The sequence below is a fragment of the Ctenopharyngodon idella genome, chromosome 18 (assembly GCF_019924925.1).
Source record: "Ctenopharyngodon idella isolate HZGC_01 chromosome 18, HZGC01, whole genome shotgun sequence".
NCBI lineage: Eukaryota > Metazoa > Chordata > Actinopteri > Cypriniformes > Xenocyprididae > Ctenopharyngodon > Ctenopharyngodon idella.
In genome coordinates, this window is record NC_067237.1 from 16,593,921 (window position 1) to 16,618,933 (window position 25,013).

General features: G+C 36.7%; 1 protein-coding gene across 4 annotated transcripts in view; it reads left to right on the forward strand.

Annotated features, from left to right (window-relative positions):
- Window positions 1–25,013, forward strand: part of kcnab1a (potassium voltage-gated channel subfamily A regulatory beta subunit 1a) — a 124,930-nt gene that overhangs the window by 68,192 nt on the left and 31,725 nt on the right. For all 4 annotated transcript variants that reach the window (XM_051870656.1, XM_051870654.1, XM_051870658.1 and 1 more), the window contains one exon: window positions 17,505–17,548. In XM_051870656.1, coding sequence (XP_051726616.1) covers window positions 17,505–17,548 — 44 coding nt within the window. The remainder of the gene's footprint in view (window positions 1–17,504; window positions 17,549–25,013) is intronic.

Below are 25,013 nucleotides of genomic sequence, written 5' to 3' on the forward strand. Positions count from 1 at the left end.
ATTTCAGGTAGAAATGAGGAGAGAGCGACTGCTGCTGCAACATGCAGCATTCCTTTGTTGGGGAAAGATTTACATAATCAAAGCCAGGCTTTGTTTATTTTCCGAGATTCTTGAACAGAACCTTCCCAGATATTTACATATCACAGTATTCCTTCATAAAAAAATATCTTTGAAGCAAACCTTGTTGGAACAATAAATTGTGAGTACTGTTATGCCATGTTGTGAGGGCTTTATGATCTATTTGTGTGTTTTACAGAGGGAGTGAGTGATTATCACTAAGACCTCTGGCAGCTTTTCACTACAAATCACATGCTGTTTTCTGTTTTCTTGGAGAAGCCACTGGCTCGGATGAGCATTTGTCATTTAATTTGAATAATTACCATACCAGACTAATGATAAATGCCACATGCAGCTCTCCTTACGATGAAACATTCCTGCTATAGCTTGGACTTTGGGACATCGCTTTTGAACTCTTGAATTTGCTGGGGTAAATTGGACCACAGCAGAATCCAGACAGAGCTTTGTCTCTGCAGGAGAGCATCATCAATCACAGTTTTAAGGAAAACTGAACTCATTATCCTGCAGAGAGCTGCAGTTAGCAGTGTAGTTCTCTTTTCTTTAGAAGGGAAATCAGTGCAAACTTTATCTAATGGGATGGGGCATCTTGCACCTATTGTTTTTGTTATTGCTCACTTGGTATGTTATAGGAAAGACACAACATTGAGTGTGTCAGGGTATGTACATGATTTACCCTTTTGGCAATTTATCTTCATAATGTGCAATTTCATACTACATCTAGCAGTACTACTAATGAATTAAATTTTACTCATGAGCTAAATTTGGATGTGATAAATGCAATGAAATTCAATTATTTACCCCAAACTCCAGTGTTGCTGCGAAAACACAACGCGGTCTCAGTGTTTACATTTTGTTTCAGGGAAACTGTATTTTGTACATCTAGTTCAGCCATGAAACTCTAGATGGCGCAGGCTGATTGGTCTTTTACGTGCAATCTGCAAGCAATCACATCATTACCACATGGCACAAGACTCTGCTGATCCTGCAGCCAATGAGATTGCTTGCTCAACATTTAAATAGTCTGGTTCAGTGTTTGCTGTAAGCTAGTCCTGCAGCGCTATCAGAGTTCCTCTGAACCCCTCCACCTCCCCAGCTCCACCTGCCTACATCTGCTACATTAGGATTAATGTAGGCAGCGGCTATTTGCACCTCTAACCCTATCCAATAAATAATATGTAATGGGAGAATGGAGAAAGGCAGATTCAAACCCGGGTCAATCGCGTTAAAAGTCAGTTCTGCAAGCCTTACTTGCTACTACTGCACCACTGAAGGTGTTGAATTCTGCGCAGAATCAGACATTGGTGGGTGGAGCTAGTGTAAATAGCATTTGCCAACAAGGGATGGTATTTGCACTTATGTAAATAAACACTTAGATTAATGTGTCTATTTATGCAGCAGCAGCAGCGTGTCTGTATCTGTTAGCAGTAGCAGGTCCATACTTTCTCAACAGCAGCAGCAGCAGCAATAATCAACAGTAGCATAGCAGATCTAACATTACGATATTCAATAACAAGCTAAACCTATTCCAAGAGTTGTCATGATTAAAATATATATAAAGTATTTCAATTATTGAAAATGCACATGGCTGCAGTTTTTCTGTATGGCATATATCAGTTTCAACAAACATGTCCTCCAACCAATACGCCCATATAGGTCATTTATCACTTCCCTGAAATATGACCCATAGGAGCTTTTACTAAAGTTGCGCCCCTATCAACAACAGGACACTTTCATTTCATTGTTCCCTTTTATCTGCATCATTTTTCGGGTTTCGTGTAGCTCAATTGGCAGAGCATTGCAATATATAACAATATGCAGTCATGTGATCATGCGATCGTGGGTTCGATCCCAGGGAACGCAAGTGCTCATAAAGTGTATATGCACTATAAATCACTAAGGGTAGGTTTAGGGTTGGGGTAGGTGTAGTCGTTAATAAAAAAAAATGGAAATAGTACAAATAGCGGGTAAGGGACCGTGTAAAAAGTCCACACATTGCATTTAAATGAACACACATTTTGATTGGTAATGACGGTCATACGTCATTTCGTGACGACAGACGTAACACGACACTGTCATTATTTTTACACCAGCTAGAGGGCGCATGACTTTAAAACGTAAATATAGGTCGTAAAAAGGTGCTTGAAAAATGACCTATAGGGTCATTTTTTGGAGGAGGACAGTCTTGTTTCAACAGTACAAAGTTATACATTACAGCATGTGGGATATTGATTGCAAGATTATTATTCACTTTAGTATTCACATTTACGCTTTTACTGTTGGTCTGTCAACAAATTACAGTACAATGTCATTGCAAAACAGAACATAAAAAGACTATTTTACAGCACAAAGGAAAAAAATAGAAAAGTAAGCATAGCAAACACCTCTTAGGCAGAACCGTACATGCAGCACTGCATGGGGAGTGAGAGTGCAGTCTTTCTACACCTCCTGATGTCCCGGGCTGTCAGGCCACAGATTCTCATCCACAGCACGATGGATATCTTCCATTGCAATGCAGCACGGAGAGAATTGTTTGGGATGTCTTATCAGCCACATTCCCCTTCATAGTGAAAGTCACCTGAGTGCAATTCATCAATTTACAAAAATGTCTGGTAACACTATATTTCCTTGCATATTACTAGAATATTGTCTGTTTATTAGTACTTGTTAAGCACATATTAATGCCTTATTCTGCATGACCTTATTCTACATCCCTTAATCCTACCCAATACCTAAACTTAACAACCACCTTACTAACTATTAATAAGCAGTAAATTAGGAGTTTATTAAGGGTAAAGTCGTAGTTAATAGTGAATATGTTCCCTATACTAAAGTGTTACCAAATATCCAATGGAAATGTACGGAAAATACACTTGGCTTGACAGATTATGACAACTGGTTTAACCATTTATGCAATTAATGCAAAATATAATATATTTTGATCAATATGACATAAGCTATTGATAATGTAAGAAACAGCAGACAATTGTACATAATTAATTACATGTATGTACCAAAGCATTGGCAATTTGTTCAAAAGAATGAGAAATTGCTTTTATGATGTGCACAAGAGACTAGATGATACGGAGGTTAAACAAGCAGTTTTGAGAATTTCAGTTGTGCAACTGAGAAAAACTAATAAATCGAAAGATTCCTGTTTTCATTTCATCATTAATACCATGAAAATAGATGCTGATCATTTCAAGAAAACACTCATATTTGGGTTTAGTTGCAAGGAGGAAAATGAGAAATTTAATCTCAAACATTCCCAGACATGTGGATGAGTCAGACTCATTTCTTAGCAAACTAATCTCTTTCCTGGAGTTCTTGTGCATTCATGAAATGACCAGTGTGTGATGTTTTAAGCAATCACTCACTCATACACCCACATAAGGTCCTGAAGTCTTGCCGGAAGCCAACGCTAAGCGGATGCTTGAATCCATGCTAATGCAAGTGAAGTTTTTTTTTTTTTTTCCCCACTGCCCACTCGTACCAACGTTGCTTGGCGACCTTCTATCTCTCTCTTGCTCTGTCCTGTTCAGAGTGCAATTATGATTGTAAGCACATATTAGTGTGCCTGTATTGAAATTCTGTGAGAATTTGATGTGCGTATGTGTTTGTATGTGAGTGTGAGGTTGAACTTGGGTACTGTCCTCTGACTCACAGAAGGAGAAGGAGTAATCACAGGGTATCTGCATCCTGGCATCGTGGGGAGAGAAACGGCACAGCTCAACATGTGAAGGTGTAAATGAGACCCGAGAGAAATAACACCCCTCTTACAGATTAATGCATGCCAATGCTTTTCTTCTGTGAGTACATGCCAAAGGACTGTAGTACAGCTGTTCTTCTGCTCAATTACAGCTCTTTGAGGAGATCCTAGAGTAATTGTGCTCACAGATCTGGGCTGGTAACTGAAAAGTTGTAGGTTCAAACCTTGTGAGGATTGACCCATAAGTGGTGTATTTCAGCATTTGTTGATCAGGATGCAGATCTGCAATTAAATTTCAATGTAGAGAAGCAGAATTAAAATTAATTGAAACTCGAATGGATGGATGGATAGATAGATAGACGGACGGATGGACAGATGGATAGATGGATAGTAGTGTTGTCAAAAATATTGATATTGCAATATGTATCGATACTGAAATATCTGAAACGGTTCCAATTCTCCTTTTCTGCAGTATTGATACACTGACTCGTCTCATTCAATCTTGTTGAATAGTGCTTGTATTGCGCATAATTTGCGGCTCTCAAATAGCTCGCGAGAACCAAATTGACTTCTTTTTCGTGGCTTATTGCTCTTAAATGGTCAAATACATACACAATTATGTCAAAATGCCCATCTTGGTAAGTATTCAGGTGAACACAATCAGTTGATAGTTGAAAAAGAAATTGCATTTGCATATTGTGTAACAGTATGTTGCATCAGTGCATCAGCTCTTAAAGTGACAGCAGCCTAATATTCCTGCTGCTGTCTGTCATGTTAATCAAAGAACAAAAGACAACTTTTGTTGACTGAATAACTTTTGTAACTTTAATTGTAAGCATTAATCTGTATTTAATTTTTACAATGAAGACTATCCAGTGTTGTTTTACATTATATTACTTTAATTTCTGTAGTATTTCGTACCTGAATACTACTGTTAAACCCACCTGAAAAACTTAAAGCTGTGTTTATTTCATTTGTCTCTTTATTCTATAGTATTTATTTGTGCTATCGTTTGAAATTTGTTTATTTGTTCTTATTTTATTACTGACTGTTTACTTGTCTTTTTATTTATTTTGTAAATTTAGTTCAACAATTCAAATAAAGCCTCCCTGTTTTGTGTGTAAGCTATTGCAACTAAATGACCCAAATTATCAAAACATTATGAGATGACAACACATTCTCTGTATTATGGTATATATGGCAGTTTTCCCAGTGGTATCGTAAATGGTATCGAATATCGATATTTTTCAAGGTATCATATCAAAGTTGGAAATTCCTGTATCATGACAACACTGAAAGATGGATGGATGGATAGATAGATGGATGGATGGATAGATAGATAGATCACTGAATTAAATGATTTACGTTTTAGAGTCTGTTAATATATTCATGAACATTACAGGGTCTATTACAACAATATTACCAAAACTTGACGCACCTCCAGTATGAATACAAATGAGATCACCCTGAAAACACTCTTGGATTTCTTGTTAACCTTTAGCTCACATTTTACAAAGCAATTTTTCTCAACAAAACTTCAAGCTTGTTTATTCTTCAGCTGACCTTTAATATATCAGATTATATCAGTCAGATCCTTCGACTCCAGGAGTCCACAGCGACAGTTTCCAGCGCATTCAACTCAAGCTGTGGAAGTAGATGATTTGCTCCTGATTTATGCAGATTGCTCCTTCTTCTTTTGAGCAGAGCACAAGCATTCCTCAATGTGGCAGGGAAGCAGAACTGTTAATTTCCAACACTTTCTTTACTTCATTTCTCTCCGTATTGCAAGATCCATTCAGTCCACACTCTAAGGATTGCTGGTGAGTCAAACATGGCATAACATAACTCCAGATATCAACATCACATTTAATATTCTTTCCCCATGAGATGACTCTCTTTTCTTACTGCTGGGTGGATCATCTGCAATGTCTCATGCATCTTATTATACCTCTCTGCATTTTGTTTCCCATTAAACATGCAGCCTAACATCTCAGACTTTTATCTGCCAAAGAGTAAGAAGGAAAAGGCCTGCTGTCAGTCAGATTGATTTATGTGTGCAGGCCTGGCACAGAGACGCTGCATCCTTAGGTTCTGCCCTATTGAGCATCTGGCAGCTGATATTTCTTTCTTATCTGCCGCAGAGTAAACATATCCAAATATTATTAAGTTTAATTTTGTAGTGTATACTGTGGTTCGTAGGCAGTTCATTGAGTCCTTGTATGATGGCGTTTTGATTGCCCCATGACACTCAAATCATTTTTGTTTACTGAAGCTGCTGAAGAAATGAATTAAAGCTCTGTTTTAAATCACCCCAGTGCCGACTTTATTAAGTAGAGTGACATCCTATGGCTTATTTATAACTTAAGATTACATTTTTCATTGCTTTATTTTGACAGGAAGCACAGTCAATGAATGAATACTGAAATATGTGTGCTGTGGTTATGAAGGCATAGACGTGTATTGTGCGTCATCTTTTTCTGAAATTGATCGTGACATCTGACCTTTGATGTTTGGATGGACTTTATTAAATCAGGAGACAAAATTCTTGGTGTTGTATTTTGTTTTTGTAAGTGTACAGTGGCTCCAAAACAAATTTAAACACTTCAGCTACACTTACATTGCATACATTTCAGTGAATTTTCTAACAAAGAAAATCAAATAAAGTGGCATTTGTTTGAAAGAAGCTTAATATAAACTTTTCAAACAAATAATTTCAGAAAAAAAGTTTAAAAATAAAACAATAGATGTACTACTGAAAAGGATGGTGGTGGTGATGATAGTAGTAGCATAAAATATCAAAACATCTGCTGACCAATATATTTAGCTATTTAGAGGCTATTATATCTGTTGGTTTTCTTATTATTCTTCCTCCCCAAAGGGAGTCTATGGCAGCCCTATCAACGGTTCTTAGGAAAATGATGAAAATTGGCACATTTTACAGTGGCGTTCCTGAATAGTAATCTGACCAACTTTGGAGTCACTAGGACCAACTTTATAGCACCAACTCAAATATTCACTTTTCAAATGGTTATAGCTTTTTAATCCTTTTGTCATAGAAACAAAATGGACGTGCTGGATAATAAAAAGAGTAATTAAAACTGCATTAAGCCATGAAAGAAATACTGTTTTCCAAGCGGCTTTCGGTGTACGCACTCTTAACATGGTTAAGAATAGCTAAATAAATAAATACTGTATGATAAATAGAAGAATTCAAATAGACCCACGGGGGTGATCGGTATCGGTGATCAGTATCGGTGATCAGTATTGGTCGATACTGTTTCCAGAAAGGCTGGAACAATAAATCAATGCCTCACTTGATTCTGAGATTTTCTGAATGCATCGCAATTCTCTCTGGAATCGATTTTGAGTTTAGTTTTTAACAGCAGATGGCGCTCTAGTCTAGTTTTTAACCGCATACTCAAATGCTCAAGAAGAAAAGTGCTGAAGAGTGATCGTGTGTTCGGCTGAGTCTGAGAATGTATTTGCACCTCAGAATGCTTTTATGATGTGAAATTAATGTAAACAGCCCACTGCAAACACCCTTGTAATTCGCTTCAACCTTATCGAACTTTATGAATGATTCTTTTATAGAAGGTTCAAGTGTTGTGTGTAAGGAATTGGAAGCAAGCAGAGTATGGCTGTGCTAAAGCATGCAGTGGCATCTACTGTTAAAAACTAAGCTCAGAATCGATTAGAGAGAGAATCGAGATGCATTTGGGAAATCTCAGAATCGATCCAGAATCATTTCTCGATTCACAATGCATTGATTTATTGTCCCAGCCCTAGTTTTAGTGAACAGTGAATGGCGATCAGCCCCAAAAATCCTGATCGGGGCACCCTTAGTAAAACTATGTGTATTATGTGTTTGTGCAGACATGCAGACAGGTTTTTGTAATGATGACAGATGGGGTCTCCCCTGATCTTAATACTGGCAGAGTCAAACCTGCAAACACTACTGTGAAGATCTCATTTTCTTTCTGATTCTTTTCTCATTCTATCCTATCATTCACTTTATTTCATCAAATTCATTCCTCTCCTCTGTCTTTGTCACTTATATGCAGTAATAATATATCTTGTTGCATTTCTCCAGCTGGTCTCACATGTCGCCATACATTTTGTGTCTCTTTGCAATGAAACGTGAAATAATTTTTCATGTGCACTGAGACTTCTTATCTAATTAGGCCGGTACTGGTCAGAGATGCACGTCTGAAGAGACAGTGATTCTCTAAGTATAGCATGCGGTGACTGTAACCTTCATGAAGTACCGGTTACAATTCCTCTGGCACATTCAGTTCATGTATAACACCACGGCACATGGATCCAACACACCAGAATGACTTTTAACATTGGAAAAGAGTTGAAAGAGACAGAATGAAATGGATAGAGTGACAATCAAAGATTACAGAGATGATTTGAGTACAGCAAAACCACAGACGTGAGAACAAGGAACTAAGGTTAACCCTGAAAACGCAATGATAAACATTATAAACCAAACTAGGGCTCAGGTGTGTTGTTCTGGAGAGAGCCAGTGCGCACACACACACACACACACACACACACACACTCATATTCACACATACAAACAGATGCTGAGGCACATATTAGCAAACAGCACACTTATATGCACATGTGCACGCAAACCGCTTCCAGATGATGCACCTGCGGTCTCAGGATCACCAGAGGTCAGGATCACATTGACCCAAATCACATCCCCACTTTACACCATCATATTATCCCGCATTACTTTATTATGACAGAGGGTAGAGACAATGGATGTGAGAAACGTTCTCTGATTGCTCATGAATACTGCATGAGTCTGATTCATTCTGTTCTTCTCAGATTATAGGTTATGTTCTCTAAAGTAATCATGACAATTCAGCTTGCAACTTAATTTTACAGCGCTTGCATGCACACACACATACGCGCACACACTCCCTCATCAGTAAAGCAGCAGGGAGGACATGGTTACAGTAAACTCGTTGGAGTGACTGAGGTCGTGGTAATGAGTGTATCGGGTCTCTGCTTGCAGTAATATTCTTTGATTCTTTGGGTTTTGGTGGCGTTTCTCCGAGCAGTGCCAACTGTAATAAATAATCCACAGTACAAAAATAAAACAATGCAAATATTACAAAATATGACATTTAAAAAGTATATAAATAATTTTTCTAAAGAGACCGTGTCCATCAACTATATCAGCGGTTAAAGTTACAGCAGTAAGCAGAGGCTCAATTGCCTCCCATGAGCCCATTGAGTTTTAAAACACTGGGTCTGCATGCCATGGGTTTGGTGGGAGGTAATTGAGAATGAATGGGGAAAAGTCACTTGAGAGGAGCCAATGCCTCCATTGTGTTATGATTGACCTATTATGCTGTTCACATGATTGGTCGGTTTTGTGCGTGTTCCGCACTTAGATATTTCAGCTTTATACCATGTCACAATCAAATTTAAAATGACTTGACATTAAAAAGTGTATAAATTTAAGTGACCGTGTCCATCAAGTCATTTCAAATTTTTTGACATGGGATAAAGCGGAGATATCAAAGTGAGTGAATTGTTGATCTGTTAGTAATTATTTTGGAATAAATATAAAAATGCTTGGAAAACACTAATTTGATGAGATTTATACTTGATTTTAATAAATAGAACAATTCGTAATTTAAAAGTAACATTAATAACCTGTTAGAGTTAATAAATAGAATATATGTTGTACGTTATATGTTAGAAAATAGAATTGTATCTCCTCATTTCAGACCACCTCTGCATGCCACTGGTTTGGGGAAACTGCTACACTAATACAATGACAGCCAAAACATGTCAGTTATATTGCTTAGAGGCAAAATAGTATAAAATAATATTATATATAATATTATACAATGTTTTGATATTTTCACTGGTAAGACAAAAACAGATACACTATTAAAGTCTCAATGAAACAAAGATACAGTATATATAGTGATAGATCTTTTTTCCTGTATTGTGACGTTCATCCATTTGTAACAGATTATCGGGAAAAATGTAGGACAGGACTTGGTTCTGTTCATCATTTGTTGATTGGATTTTGAAATGCAGCTGTTATGCTCAAAAATGATACGCGATAGTGAAATGGCGGGGTCTGAGCGGACTTAAAGGGTCAGAGGTCAACCAAAAATGAAAATTATCCCATAATTTACTCACCCTCAAGCCATAGGTGTATATTACTATCTTCTATCAGACGAACACAATCAGAGGTACATAAAATAATATCCTGGCTCTTCCCAGCTTTGTAATGGCATTGAATAGTGCCCGAGTTTTTGAAGCTCAAAAAGCACATCCATCCATCATAAAAGTAATCCATACAGCTCCAGTGGGTTAATAAAAGCTTTCTGAAGTGAAGCAATGGGTTTTTGTAAGAAAAATAACCATGGTTATTTAATAAACTATAATCACTGGCTTCCGGCAACAGCCGTACGCGCGTTCAGGAGAGTCGAGTTCCTGCGGAAGTGTGACCTCTGATCTATGACGTAGCTCCTCTACTCTTATATCGAAATCCTCTGACGATTTTCTTTAAAAATTCTCATTTTAGACTTCTAATTTGTGATGGGCGTTTTGTTTTGCTCAATCTTCTGTGCTTCAGTGTTTGTCAATTCTCACCTAAGCTTACGCTACGTCATATGTCAGGTCAGAGGTCACTTGACTCTCTGAACGCGAGTATATGATATTTAAATATAGATATTTTTCTTACAAAAACCAATCGCTTCGTTCAGAAGGCATTTATTAACCCACTGGAGTCATGTGGATTACTTTTATGATGGATTAATGCGCTTTCTGTAGCTTCAAAAACTCGGGCACTATTCAATGCCTTTAAAAAGCTGGGAAGAGCCAGGATATTATTAATATAACTCTGATTGTGTGTGGCTGAAAGAAGAAAGTCATATACTGTTCTGTCATCATTGCTTTGTAGCAATGTTAGTTTTTGCTTAGTCTTATGTAACTTTATTACTTTGAGTTTGGTTAACTTAAACCATTTAAGGTAATCATTTAAGTAGCTATATAGTTGTTAAGACTTAGATTTGTTACCTAAATTCAAACTGAATGAGTGGAATAAACTTAAAATCTTTAAGTTTACTCTAATGATTGACTAAACCAACACTAAAATAAAAGTACATTTAACTTATATGAGTTTACAGTACTCATTCGTTTTAAAACTTAAATGGTTTAAGGCGATCGGTTTCCTCAAATGGTTTGAGTTACCATAATTTATTGGGTTTTACAGTGTAGGATGGCTTGAGGGTCAGTAAATTATGGGATAATTTTCATTATTGGGCAAACTATTCCTTTAATAATGGGAGAAAAACCCAGTTAAATTGTATAAAAATAAAACATACACATTGATGAATCATTCAAAATAAGATCTATAACTTGCATTTAAAAAATAGAAAACTTTTTTTCATATACTCCTTGTAGACAGCAAGATGAAATTGTGGTATTTTTTTGTATGCATCCAGAAAGTAGAATGTATATCTGAATGTGTGTGTTTTGTACTACAATCTAAGTTGTTGTAATGTGAGGAGTTGGGTGTCCTTGATCTCACATGAGCAGTCTTCTGAGAAACACTCCTAATTGATCAGTCGCTGTTCTTTAGTTTGAATCGCTGCACTATACAATACTTTCTGATGCTGTTTGGCATGAGAACAATACAGCTGCTTTACTCCATTCATTATTCATTGTGAAACATGTCGAGCGATCAGTGCAAGACTGCTGAAAAGAGCTACTGGTGCAGTAACTCCTTCGATCTCCTCAGAGCCGCTGACCAGATGGTCTGCAGGAGTTCCTGATTATTTCATCCTTTAAACTCACTCTACTGATTTTAGCACCTCTATTTAACTTCGCAGGTTTAAACACGAAGCATCCTCACTTTAACCATGAGACAAACTCATATGTTGTGTATGTGCTGCTTTAAGAGCTACATTCGGCCTCTGGAGGCTTTGATATTGTCTGTGTAGACTGACTGACAGTCACATTGTAGATGTACACACAGAATTATACATTACAGGCCGTCCCCTACATCACTTGAACTTGAGCTATGTCATTGTTGTGGTCATGCTCCTCTGTATTCTGCAGTACGCAATGCTTCATTTGTCTTTAATGTAATCTTAAACAGATTTCTCAATCTCACTGGAACCCAGTCATTTTTTCGTCCTCTTGCTGTTTAAATGATAGATAGCTTTTTCTGCAGTGCTGTCAGTTACAAAATACAAATTCATCCAGAGGCTTACAGAATGCACAACCACATGTGTATATATAACCACACACACACACACACACACACACTATCTCTACCGGTCAAAAGTTTGGGATAATTTTTAGGGGCTCAAGTGTGTAGCTCTGAAACCCTATTGTAACTTAAATTTTCCAAGGATCAGCATTCTTCCCTTAAAGTGATCGGGCAGACCAAACCGTAAATCATAGAGACTTAAAACTTTGAGGGCTGGTAGTACTCACACCAACTACAACGTCACCAAGGCTCGCCCCGATCGGCCTGACGGGGGCGCTACAGCAGTCAAAAGTATGAAATGGCTCATAACTTCTAAACCGTTAGGCGAAGTTTTTGGGTATTTTGGATTTTTTGAAAAACCTACTTTTGCAAACTAGTCCTAGGTTTTAGGCGTGATCGGAACAAAACCAGTGCAGTGAGTTACTCCAGAATTTGATTGTCAATAATTGTCAAAAAAAAAGCTAAAATTCTGATTCACGGTCCCTAATGGCCGCCAAAACTTTCAAAGTGGGTGGAGCCACTTTTACTAAAATGGCTATAATTCGTGAACGGAATGAAATATTTTCACCAAACTTGGCACACCTGTGTAAGAGCTCATTCTGTGGTCGCGTGAAAAAGGATGCGGCAACTGGCCATTTGGTGGCGCTATAACATGAAAAAAACATGAAAATGGCAATAACTACTGCACCGTTAGTCCGATCGACTTGAAAATTGGCATGCAGTGTCTTTATCCAAGGTGCCATTACTGTCTATGAGGACATTGATGTATCTCAAAAAACATGGCCGCCATCGGCCAATGAAATTTGAGCAGCTATCAGACAAGGTTAACGGAGGCTGATCAGAACGAAACTCGCTGGGCCTGTTTTACTCATGGCCGTAGAGGCCTGTGAGAATTTCGAAAGAAATCGGCCACTGGGGGGCACCTTTGCATTTTTCACATGCGTAAAAAATTCCACAACATTCGTACCACATGGTAGAACAACTCATTCTGAGCAACTTTGCCTCTAGGACCGCCGCTGTCCATCGAATCGTTCGTTAAATATTAGAGATTGTTTTAAAAATCAACTTTGGTGAACTAGTTCTAGGTTTTTGGCTCAACCTCGATAACTGCTAAAAAGCTTTAAAAAATATATGAAGAGTTTGGTTCCAAATTTTTAAAAAAAATTGAGTTTCCGCCAAAATCAGTATTGTATCTGGTTGGTATTGAAAAGTAATTTATTAATTTTGCGCAAAACGCGATATCCGTCATGTTATTCTGTCATGTTTTCTCCCTTTCTTTCCAAAACGCGACAAACGCCAGTCTCCTTTCTCTGCAGAATGCGATATCCGCTCAACCAATCACAGCGCACCATTCCACGCACTGTAAACAGTAATGGCGGCGCTCTGAATACACCCGGCATCCTAGTTTTCCTTATCTGCTTTGTACTTTGTGATCAACAAAAACAGAAAAATGAATAATTTTGACGGCATTGATGAACCTGTGGTGGTTTCTGCGGTGGGGAAGAAATGCAAGTCATCGAAATGTAATCATTTACGTGAGGAGATTAAAAAGATGAGGCACTCGAGTCGGGAAGAGGAAAAATGCCGGCTGTTGCTTGTTTCACGACAGCATCAAACTTCTGTCACGGCCCCCAAAACTGAATCATGGACAGTTTTTAAAAGCCGTTTTTAATATCAATGTACTCTGTAAATGTGTTTATTTTAACCATGCGGTGGCGCCAGATACTCTTTAATCGGTAATGACAAACGGAGACATAATTCATTTATAACATTAACAAGATGACTCGTTCAATTCATTTTGGGAGCGACGGCTGAATATATTTTTAGTAAAATACCTGTATATAAGATTAGTACTGGCAAAGTTCAGAGGCTGTCATATATGTGAATCAACTTACTTTGTTGTGTATTTTCAATATGAAAAATAACTTTTATATTGATGGATTAATTGCATTTTGAAAAAACGTGCCATGGATTTTGGGGAAAAAATAATCAGTTTTTATAACAAACCTTTTAAAATCAAAATGTAGATTTGAATTTTTAATGCTATGTGAAAGTTTGAAACAGAAAATAGTGGTTTTCATCTTGCCACAATCTTGGTAAAGAAAACACCTTTTTACTCAAATTTATCAAAATGGATTTATAGTGTTTTGAAACCAAACTCTTCATATATTTCCTATGGTAAATTGCCTGTATTTGCTGTGAATGGTCATTTCCATCTATGATCAAGATGGTTACAGGCTTGCTAATTAAAACATAATACCTTTTTACGCATGTGCTTAAAGGCCTTAAAGCGCTTGAACCACGATAATTGCAGCTATATTTTTTTGTTTTTGAAAGAAGTCTCTTCTGCCCACCAAGGCTGCGTTTATTTGAACAAAAATACAGTAAAAACAGTAGTACTGTGAAATATTACTACAATTTAAAATTGTTTTCTACTGCATGTTAATATATTGTAAAATGTAATTTATTTCTGTGATCAAAGCTGAATTTTCAGCATCATTACTCCAGTCACATGATCCTTCAGAAATCATTCTAATATGATGATTTGGTGCTCAGTTATTAATAATGGTTCTTATTGTTATAAGTGTTAAAAATGTTGCTTAATATTTTTGTGAACTAAAAACATATTTTTTGGTTATATTTTTCAATAAAGCTCTAAATGACTATTTTAATTTGAAATTTGGAAGAAATGTTATCAATACTTAATAGAATAAAGCAAAAATGTTAATTTTACTCAAACACATACATACACATACACAATGAATCCAGAGACACAACAAATATTGTATAAGCCTTTAGTCGTGTCATTGTTTCTGCTTCTTTCCACCATAGTCTGGGTCTTGAAAGATGATTTGTAATATCTCTCGGTCACACTCTTCAACTTAATGTTGTTATGAAGTGTCAAAAATTGACAGATGGATCCATGGAAACTAATAGTAACGTCAGGCTGTATATTACAGAAGGTGCTGTGTAAGTTGTCTGGTGCTGTACTTTAGCCGTGTGTAATCTGTCACAGATGCAGCTTTAGTATCTGCAGCACGGTGAATCTGTTATTATCCTGTACCTTCATTCTCTGGCCTTGATGCAGAGAAATAAATGAATACTGATAGTAGCACAGAGGTAATACACTCTCGCTGCAGAATGCACCCGCTTGCATTTTCTCTCTCTTGCTCATCCTCATTTTCTCTCTCTGTCAGCACATTTCTGTGTTCCCTGCAAAGTTTGTCACTAATCTCAACACACTATCAATAATTTAAAAACAATGAATTCCCTTTTATCCGGTTCATGGTGTGCGCACAGCTGTCCTTACAGTCTTCACACTTGCTGTGGAGTCATAAAATCTCTGCTCCCATGTTTTGTAGGATTTAGCACAGTACATTACTGAAGCTAAGTGGCGTTGTGCTAGACTACAACCAGAAACGTACTCTACACACATTGCAAGTGTGCTTTTGTGTTTCTGTGGTGTTAATAACCTCCTCATATGCCTGGTAATGTCTTTGCGAACTGAGTTTGAATGAGTCAGTTAACCTTTGCTGGTAGATTTCTGAAACTACTGTACACCATCTAGACCCAAATGACTTTTTCTTAGTTGAAAGCCATTCAGAAATTGCCTTGTTATGGAATATTGAGATGTGAGAGCACTGAGTGTATGCTAACAGATAGCTTAGCATTCACATTCATCTAAGGGTCAGTTTACATGATGTGTGCAGTTGTGTGAATGGTAAAATAAAATATAAGTAAAGCATGTAATGAATATTGAGGAGACCCCAGGAAGAATAGCTACTGTTGTTTCAGTGGCTAATGGGGATCTTAATAAACAAAAAAAAAAATAAATAAAAAAATAAAATAAAAACATGACACCATTTTCAACTAAAAATGGGAAACTTTTAATGCATTTTGGCCGCTCATTTACAAGACAATGGCATTTTTGGTGCCTGAAACTCCAAACTTATTGAAGTGCACGTTTTTGAAAATGATACTGTTATCATCTCCATGTAAACTACGAAAATGCAAATTTGTGAAAACGGTGATGTCATGCACATGCGTATTATGTGTTCAGACTATAGGCGCATAGTGTTTCTTTACAAAGTGACATTGCCATCTACTGGTCTGGCAGCAGATTATAGCAATTTTAGTCTTTTTCGCAGATCCGTGTGAAAATATTTTCCATTTTTGGTAAATCGTTGTGATGTAAAAGTACCCTAAACTTTCTTGATTAAACCAATATGTTATTGTTCAGATAGCACAGGCATTTGGAAAATGTTAAAAACAGTGTTCTTTTTTTTTTTTTTGTCTTTTCTTTTTTGGTCTTTGATAAAAAAAAAATATCCTTTGATAATTAATTTTAATCATTTTAACTTCACTCTAAAAAATGCTGGGTTAAAAACAACCCAAGTTGGGTTGAAAATGGACAAACCCAGCGAATGGGTTGTTTTAACCCAGCAGTTGGGTTAAATGTTTGACCAACCTGCTGGGTAGTTTTATTTAACTCAACTATTGTTTAAAAATTACTGTATTGCTTGCTTAAAATGAACCTAAAATATGTTGGAAATTAACATTTATTAATATGTTTAATAAATAAACATTTATTAATAAGTTTAATGAATAATAATTAAACAATAAACATTTATTAAATTGCTTATTAATAAATGTTCACCTTTTGATTATTATTGTTGCCTTTAGTAATTATGTGTCTGATTTTTAATTTCCAACATATTTTGGTTCATTTTAATCCAGCCATATAGTCATTTTTAAACAATAGTTGAGTTAAATAAAACTACCCAGCATGTTGGGCAAACATTTAACCCAACCGCTGGGTTAAAACGACCCAATCGCTGGGTTTGTACATTTTCAACCCAACTTGGGTTGTTTTTAACCCAGCATTTTTTAGAGTATAAAATGGCATCTAAATTTAGTCAACCAAATATCATTTTAGTTGACAAGACTTTAAACATAATATTCAAAGATTTTATATATTAATTTAAACACATTTAACAAAAAAACATCTGACAAACTGTGTTTGTTGTGCTGTAATAACAATATAATGTTATTCATTTTCCTTGTTTTACTGAAAGAAGACATTCACAACATAACTTCTAACATTACTAGCGGGTAAAAAGTTCAAATTCACTTGTACATTCTTGTGCAGATTTAAGTTGTAATATGTTTCTGATTGATCTGAACTTTAAAATTGAAATGAAAATGGAAAATATAAAAACTAATTCAAAATATAAATAAAAACTATATTAGTATCTCAATGAAAGGAGACTTTTTTTCCCCTACAGTGTCCTTTACAGTAATGTTGAGAATGTATGTTCGCATTGTGTTATGAACTGCATTCTGTTTTATTCACACTTTTGCGCTCATGTGCATTGTATGTTTCAGTCGAAGTTTACATTGAGAATTCAAGTCAGAAGGACACCAGTGTTCAGTCTAATATAACTCTCTCTGTTTCTGTCTGTCTAGGAACCTTGGGAAATCTGGATTGAGAGTATCATGTCTTGGTCTGGGTAAGTCTTACATTATATCAAAGAAGATATTTCCACATGCTGTATGTGTTTGGTGCAGTATCATCAGACACAGTTTTTGCAGGGTTCGGTTTAACAGTTCATTAATCATGACACCACGCTGACTTTCTCGATTTCACAAACACACACACACAATCTGGCTCTTGATGTCTGGGATAGGAGGACTGGGACTTGAACAGTGGGATATATGAAAGCAATTACAAAAGCTGAACTTCAGTAACCGGAGTGGGCCAGTCAGCATCGGTACCTCAGAGACGAAAAAAGGCAGACTCAGCTTTCAGTGTGAAACAGGCCAACGCTACAGGGACTCCGTATGCCTGTGTGTGTGTGTGTGTGTGTGTGTGTGTGTCTTTTAAAATATGAGCACTACGGTGTATGCGTGTTACTAAATCTAAAATTATCCAGGAAGATAAATAGCTCTGAATGCGAGGCTTGAGTAGGAGGCACACGTTTGAATCCGGCCTTTGTCTGGTCATGATCCCATTCCTCTCTTTCTCTCACCAATGATTTCCATCTTACTGTCAATAAAAAGTGACAGAGCTCAGAATAAATCTGTCATATATCATATGTGTGCAACAGGTGGGTGGCAGGGCTGTTTTGATACCGTCACGGGCAAGACAACGGGAAAAACATTGCTAAATGCAAATTACAAAATCACTAAGTAGATTTTAATGAAAAAATAAAATGACTATCTGTTTTTTAATGCATTGTTGCATCAATAAATGAATCAGTGCTCATAATGTAACCTGTCCTCCAGAAAGATCAGAACAGATTCATTGAAAATAAAGGAATGTTTTGTTTGTTTGTATCGCACATTTAAAAGCAACACAAGTTGACCAAAGTGCTTTCCATTAAAACATCGCATAAAATAAATAACCAAAACTAAGCAAAAAGAAAATAAGAACAAACATGACATTTACACAAAACCATCAGATATGCACCAACTAGCTAACAACAATTGCCCGGGCAAGTAAATGCCCTCTTAGAAGTGTTTTAAAATGACCTAATGATGTACAACATCTAATTTCCAGTGGCAGGTCGTTCCAGAGGCGAGGTGCCGCCACTGAAAAGGCACGGTTGCCTTTGGACTTTAGGCGGGATTTAGGGACCTTTTAATAAAAAATTTTGTGATGACCTCAAAGGCCGAGTCGTGGTATAAACTTGGATCATGTCCGAAATATATTCAGGAGCTAGACCGTGTAAGGCTTTAAAAACATACAATAAAACCTTGAAATGAATTAACCGGCAGCCGGTGCAATGAGCTAGCACTGGAGAAACACTAACCTGTTTCTTGGTCCCAGTCAGCAGTCTAACTGCTGCGTTTTGTAATAGTTGAAGACAATTCAATAGAACAGCTGGAATCCCCAAGTACAATGAATTACAATAGTCCAATCTTGAACAAATAAGTGCATGTATAACACGCTTCAAATCGTCAAATGACAAAAAATGTTTTATTTTTGCAATATTTCTTAACTGGAAATATCCTGCCTTTACCACAGAGTTTACTTGCTTATTAAATTTAAGCTCCGAATCGAAGACCACTCCCAGGTTTGAGGCAGAAGGAACTAAGCCGGGTAGTGTATGTAAGGACGGTGTAATAGAGCCAAATATGAGGCATTCGGTTTTAGCCTCATTTAACTGTAAAAAATTCTGTGCCAACCATGACTTAATCTCGTGGTAGCAAGTCATCAGTTGACCTAACTCATCACGATCACCTGCATTCAGTGGAAGATAAAGTTGTACATCGTCTGCATAAAGATGATAAGCAACATTGTATTTCCGACAGATAAAACCAAGCGGAAGCATATATAAAGAAAATAAAATTGTTCCCTGAGGAACCCCACAAAAATAAGCTGCAGAATCAGAAACGTGGAGTAATAACTTCTTTAAATGAATCCGTTTGAGATTGAATTAATGCTAGATTTTTTGCTATAAATTACGGACGTGGCATCTGAGGACTAATTCTCATTTTTCTAATTCTCAGTTATTTTGCTTTATTTCCAGATTCAATCATAGGCTCGTTCTTACGTACCAGAGCACGTACGCACATGCACACTCTTCAAAAACGGTGCTTAAAATCTTTTGACAAACTAAAATATGTTAATGACATTTGTATATATTCGAAATAAAAGAGATACATTGTACTTAATGTCAGCTTGCTTATTTTGCTCAAGATAATGATTTATTAAGTCCACATGTCATAAAAACAAGAAACTATACACTGTAAAAAGTAATACACTCTATCTAGTCAATAAAATTATAGCAACAGATTACAAGCAATATTATTAAAGTTCAACATATAAACATTGAGTTAGAATTAATAAAATTAATTCCTTAAAAGTTAACCATTTAAAATGTGAATTAGAAAACACCATCACAAAAACCCACAAACTGACCAAAAAAGCAGAGTCAAGCTGCCCAACTAAATGAAACACTGATCACAATAATAGTGACCAAACATTTTCAATCAAATCCACATCAACATCTAAACCTCTGTTTATTCTTGTGTTTCTCTTTGCTTCAGTGATTCTGCTTGTTATCATCAGGTGTCTTCAATGTTGGCAATAAAAAATAAAGAGTTCTTAATTCATCTTTGATGTCTGTCTGTTATTTTTGTTTAAATTTTACTTAAATTTTACTCATTTTAAATGGTTGGCATCTAAGGAATTCATTTGATTAATTCTAACTTAATTCTATTTGTTGAATTTAATTAATGATATCGCTTGTAATCTGTTGCCAAAATTTTATGGAGTAGATATAGCGTATTACTTTTTACAGTGTACTTCTAATCACAGCTCGAGAGCTGTCGTTCCAACCACACAAGTTTGCGATGCAGTTTGCGAATGTTCGTTTTAACAGTGGTTTCGGGAAACACCAATTCATTGAACTATGTTAGTAATGATGGAACATGCAATGTTAGTTGGCTAACGATGCTTTTGGGAAACGCACCCCTGAACTAATCACTGTGTTAAACAGATTCAATGGGTCATTAAGAAGAACCCACTAAAAAGATTTCATCTGTCACTTGGTGGAAACTAGCCAAATTAGGCAGATTCCAACAGATTGCTTGGTTTGTCTTCATCCTCAAACACCATGAAATATGCAAAGTAAAATAAAATATGACCCAGACCATATTAAAGGTACACTTAAAAAAAAAAAAAAAAAACTGCATACATTTTGCAGAAGAGCATTGTTTTGTTTGTGCTTTGACTCTGTGTGACTGTGCAGATGAATATGGCTGTTTCTCATAACAAAAAAAATTATCCTACTGCCCATAAAACATGATGCCTGAAGTAAACCAGTTGAAAACCACAGGTCTAAAACATTCGGCACCATCTTTTTAAGAAATCCACTACAGGGTAAGAATGATTTTGAGTCAAAAACTATTCAGTACTAACATATTTGCAGTCCTTTTAATGAAGAAGCTGTTTCATGTCGTTTATGAGTGACAGAAAATAGCTCAATTCAAATGTGAACAGTGGAAGCATGCAGCTTGTATTTAACTGAGAACAGCACAGGTTTTTCAGTAGTAAAATCTCCGAATATCATTTTCAGTAATATAAAGTGTTTGTTAATCATATCTCTCTGTGAGACAAATGGATGGCTCATGTGCTGTGTCACGTCTGTATTTCCAGCAGAGCACAGCAGACAGGTCGAGGTGAGACTGCGGTCATGTCCGCCTCCACAAGTTACGAATCTTTTATGTAACTCTGATTTCTCAAATCAAACACTAGAGAGTGAAAGGATATCTGACTCTCTTGCAGAGAAGGAACAGAATGAGTTAAATATAGAGGCAGGTTAAGTGTGCAGCAGAGAGACTGTGTGGGTTTGTTCGGAGAATATAAGAGGAAAAAGAACAGACTTACCTCACAGCCTTATTCAACGAACAACTATAGACTTACATAAATATCAGTACTTCTTTCAAGGTGACAGAAATGGATGATTCATTAGTTTGTCACACTTCTATTTTACGAATTTCATTAATTGTCATGAGCCAAAAGAAATCAGTTTAACAGGAAAAGATTGAGTGAAGATGATAGTTGGAGTTGGTGGAGGTGTAGTTGTTCAGGAGGATTTTTGTACGAGCAAATTTGAGATCAGCCGTCCAGGAAGCCGTCTCATGCAAAGGTCAGCATGCTGCCAACTGGCTATCTCTCATAATGCCACAAGTGCACAGAACGGGTGGTGCTACACCAATGTTTAGGCAGGGAGCACGCTCAGAGACGGCTGCCTGCCGCGGACCCTGCCAAACTGCATTAGGAGTACACCGACAGCTTCACACAATCCTCCATGACACTGCAGAGCAGGTCAGACGAGCTAGTATGTTATTAAAAACCAAGACCTTTAAATATAAGCTCTTTAGTCGTTTCTCTTAGTCAACAGAAAATGTGATTTATTGACATTGGATTGAAAGGTTCAGTAGCCTCTTATATCCCCTGGAAAAGCTTTCTCATGGGCGGAATTACCATAATTATGAGATTCCAGCTTGTAAAAAGCTTCATAGAACTCGTAATTACAAATTATATGCTCGGAATTTTCTGAGAGCTCCGACTTGTGCCATGTGACCGCTGTACCACCTCAGATTCATTTAGGCATTGATAGTGTAGAATTACCAGTGTTAATCTCTGTAAATTTTGTCATCTCGTAATTACGCTAATTACGTCATGGTGTGAACGCAGCAATAGTTCAGCGATTCTGTGTTTCCTGCATCCGAAGCTGACTTTTTGCCTCGCTGCCCTATCAGGCAGTGACTCTGCAGGCAGCGTTTGCGCACGAAGGCTCACGAAACTAATTTTGGACAGATTTCCGAGGCAGAGCAATGGTTTAATGATCTACAGCAAAATAGCACAAGCTTTGGTGATAACTAAGTGAATATTTAAAGGATTAGTTCACTTTAGAATTCAAATTTCCTGATAATTTACTCACCCACATGTCACCCAAGATGTTTGTCTTTCTTTCTTCAGTCGAAAAGAAATTAAGGTTTTTGAGGAAAACATTCCAGGATTTTTCTCCATATAGTGGACTTCACTGGGGTTCAACGGGTTGAAGGTCCAAATGTCAGTTTCAGTGCAGCTTCAAAGAGCTCTACACGATCCCAGACGAGGAATAAGAGTCTTATCTAGAGAAACGATTGGCCATTTTCTAAAAATTAAAAAAAAAGATATACTTTTTAACCACAAATGCTCGTCTTGCACTGCTCTGTGATATGCCACACATTACGTAATCACGTTGGAAAGGTCACGCGTGACGTAGTCAGATATACCAATCCAGTGTCTACAAAGCAAACGTGAAAAACACACTTTACAAAAAATGGTAAAACAATGATGTCGGACGATTTTGAAGTTGAAAATGAAATTTTCTGTGACCTTTCCAACATGATTATGTAATACGTGGCATATCGCAGAGCAGTGCAAGATGAGCATTTGTGATTAAAAAGTATATAATCTTTAATTTTTTTTTTAGACAATGACTGATTGTTTTACTAGATAAGACCCTTATTCCTCGTCTGGGATTGTGTAGAGCCTTTTGAAACTGCAATTTGGACCTTCAACCCGTTGAACCCCAGTGAAGTCCACTATATGGAGAAAAATCCTGGAATGTTTTCCTCAAAAACCTTAATTTCTTTTCGACTGAAGAAAGAAAGACAAACATCTTGGATGACATGGGGGTGAGTAAATTATCAGGAAATTTTAATTTTGAAGTGAACTAATCCTTTAAGTACTACAATAGTAATTTCTCGCTAGAAATGACATCAAAAGTGGAAAACAATGGTCAAAAATGTATATTTATACACAAACTGACCACCAACCGCAACTTTCAGATGCCATCTTTATATTTTATCTTAACTGTCACAGAATGGAAAGCACAGGATTGTGGGATATCAAAGGCAGCGAAGGATACATCTATGCTGCCTTCAAAAAAATCGATCAGATAATGGTATCTCAGGAGACAGGAAGTGAAGCTTACTTTAGATTCAGACTTGATGCCTTTCTTCCTTAGAATGCGTCCTCCAAAGGCAGCATTTTTCAGTTTTCGGATGCAGCCACAGTCATAGTTAATTTCTCTAACGATGAACAGTGGTTAAGCAGTGTTATGTCACCGTACAGGAAACGCTCCCCAGGTTGCCAGTGTGAGCGTGTTATTATAATGTGTAGATATGCGGGATTTACTGTAGCAATGGTCTGTTTGAGCACAAAACTGACATGGGGATGCTGGCAATTCCCTAAAGTAGTGCAATCAAGGCTAATGAGGTGGAAATGAAAGCAAAGAAGTTATTGAATTCCCCGTATTTCTTTCAGTCCTTCTCTTTTTTCTTTTCCCAGGTTATTTGTTACTTGTTGCCATCTGCTCATTGATTGAATTGGAGAGATTCTGCCAGCTGGTTGTAGTTGTAAAGTGAATAGTTTGTAAAGTAAATTCTAGGTCTGCCTCTAAATGCCTCTAATGTACACACAAAAAAGAAATGTTTGATTATTTCCCACATTGGCCTTTGGTACATTTCCCACACCCTGAGGAGGAATCTGACTCACCTCAAAACGTCACTCATGAAAAAGTTTCAGAGGCTCAGAAATGTTTCTGTAAACACCTCAGAATTTCATCACGGTAAAAGTTCTGTCTTCTGAAGCTCTTGTTGTAACCACGTCCCTCAGGCTGAGGTTAACAGACAGACTTAAAGTGCAGTTCAACAATCTTTTTTTTTGTGGTTTAGAGAGGGAAGAGTTTGATCCCTTTGCAGGTTTCTTGAGGTATGTACTAGAACAGTGATTTCACGAACAGTGAGTGCCGGTCTTGCCTGATTTGGCAGGTTCAACTTGAAATGATTTTGGGAATTGGGATAAAATCCAGTGGAGAGTGCAATCCTTTCAGGTTCAAAGGGTTTTCTGGTGAATTTGATTTGATTTTGAGTAAAGTCTAGTTTAGATGGAGTGTGGAGTTGATTTAAATATGGATATGAATGCATCTTTAAAACATATAAAACAAATATAGTTAGTTTTAATAGTAAGTTAGTTTAAAAATATATAAAGTTAATGTCACGCTTAGGTTGTAGTGAGCACAAAATGAAGGAAATTCAAAAGAATAAACAGTCTTTAATAATAAATCCCAAGAGGGAACAGTGAAGAAACACAACCATGTTAACCAAACAATAGTGGACAGAGAACAAACCCAAACTCTTAAATACACAGAGCAACCAAAAGAGCTAATGAGTTAATTAACAGGCAACAGGTGAATGGATTCAGTCAAACACTGGGAAACTAGGTCAAACAGACAACACACGATGCAAACTAACATCAAAACAGAATATACACATTACAGTTAAAGTTATAACTTTCAATTTATTTGAAGTTAAGGAAAGAAATCATAATGTAACCTGTCCTTTTAGTCTCCATTAAAAATCTGTTCCCTAACTTTTGAACGATAGTTTATATTTAATCCATGAATTATTGCC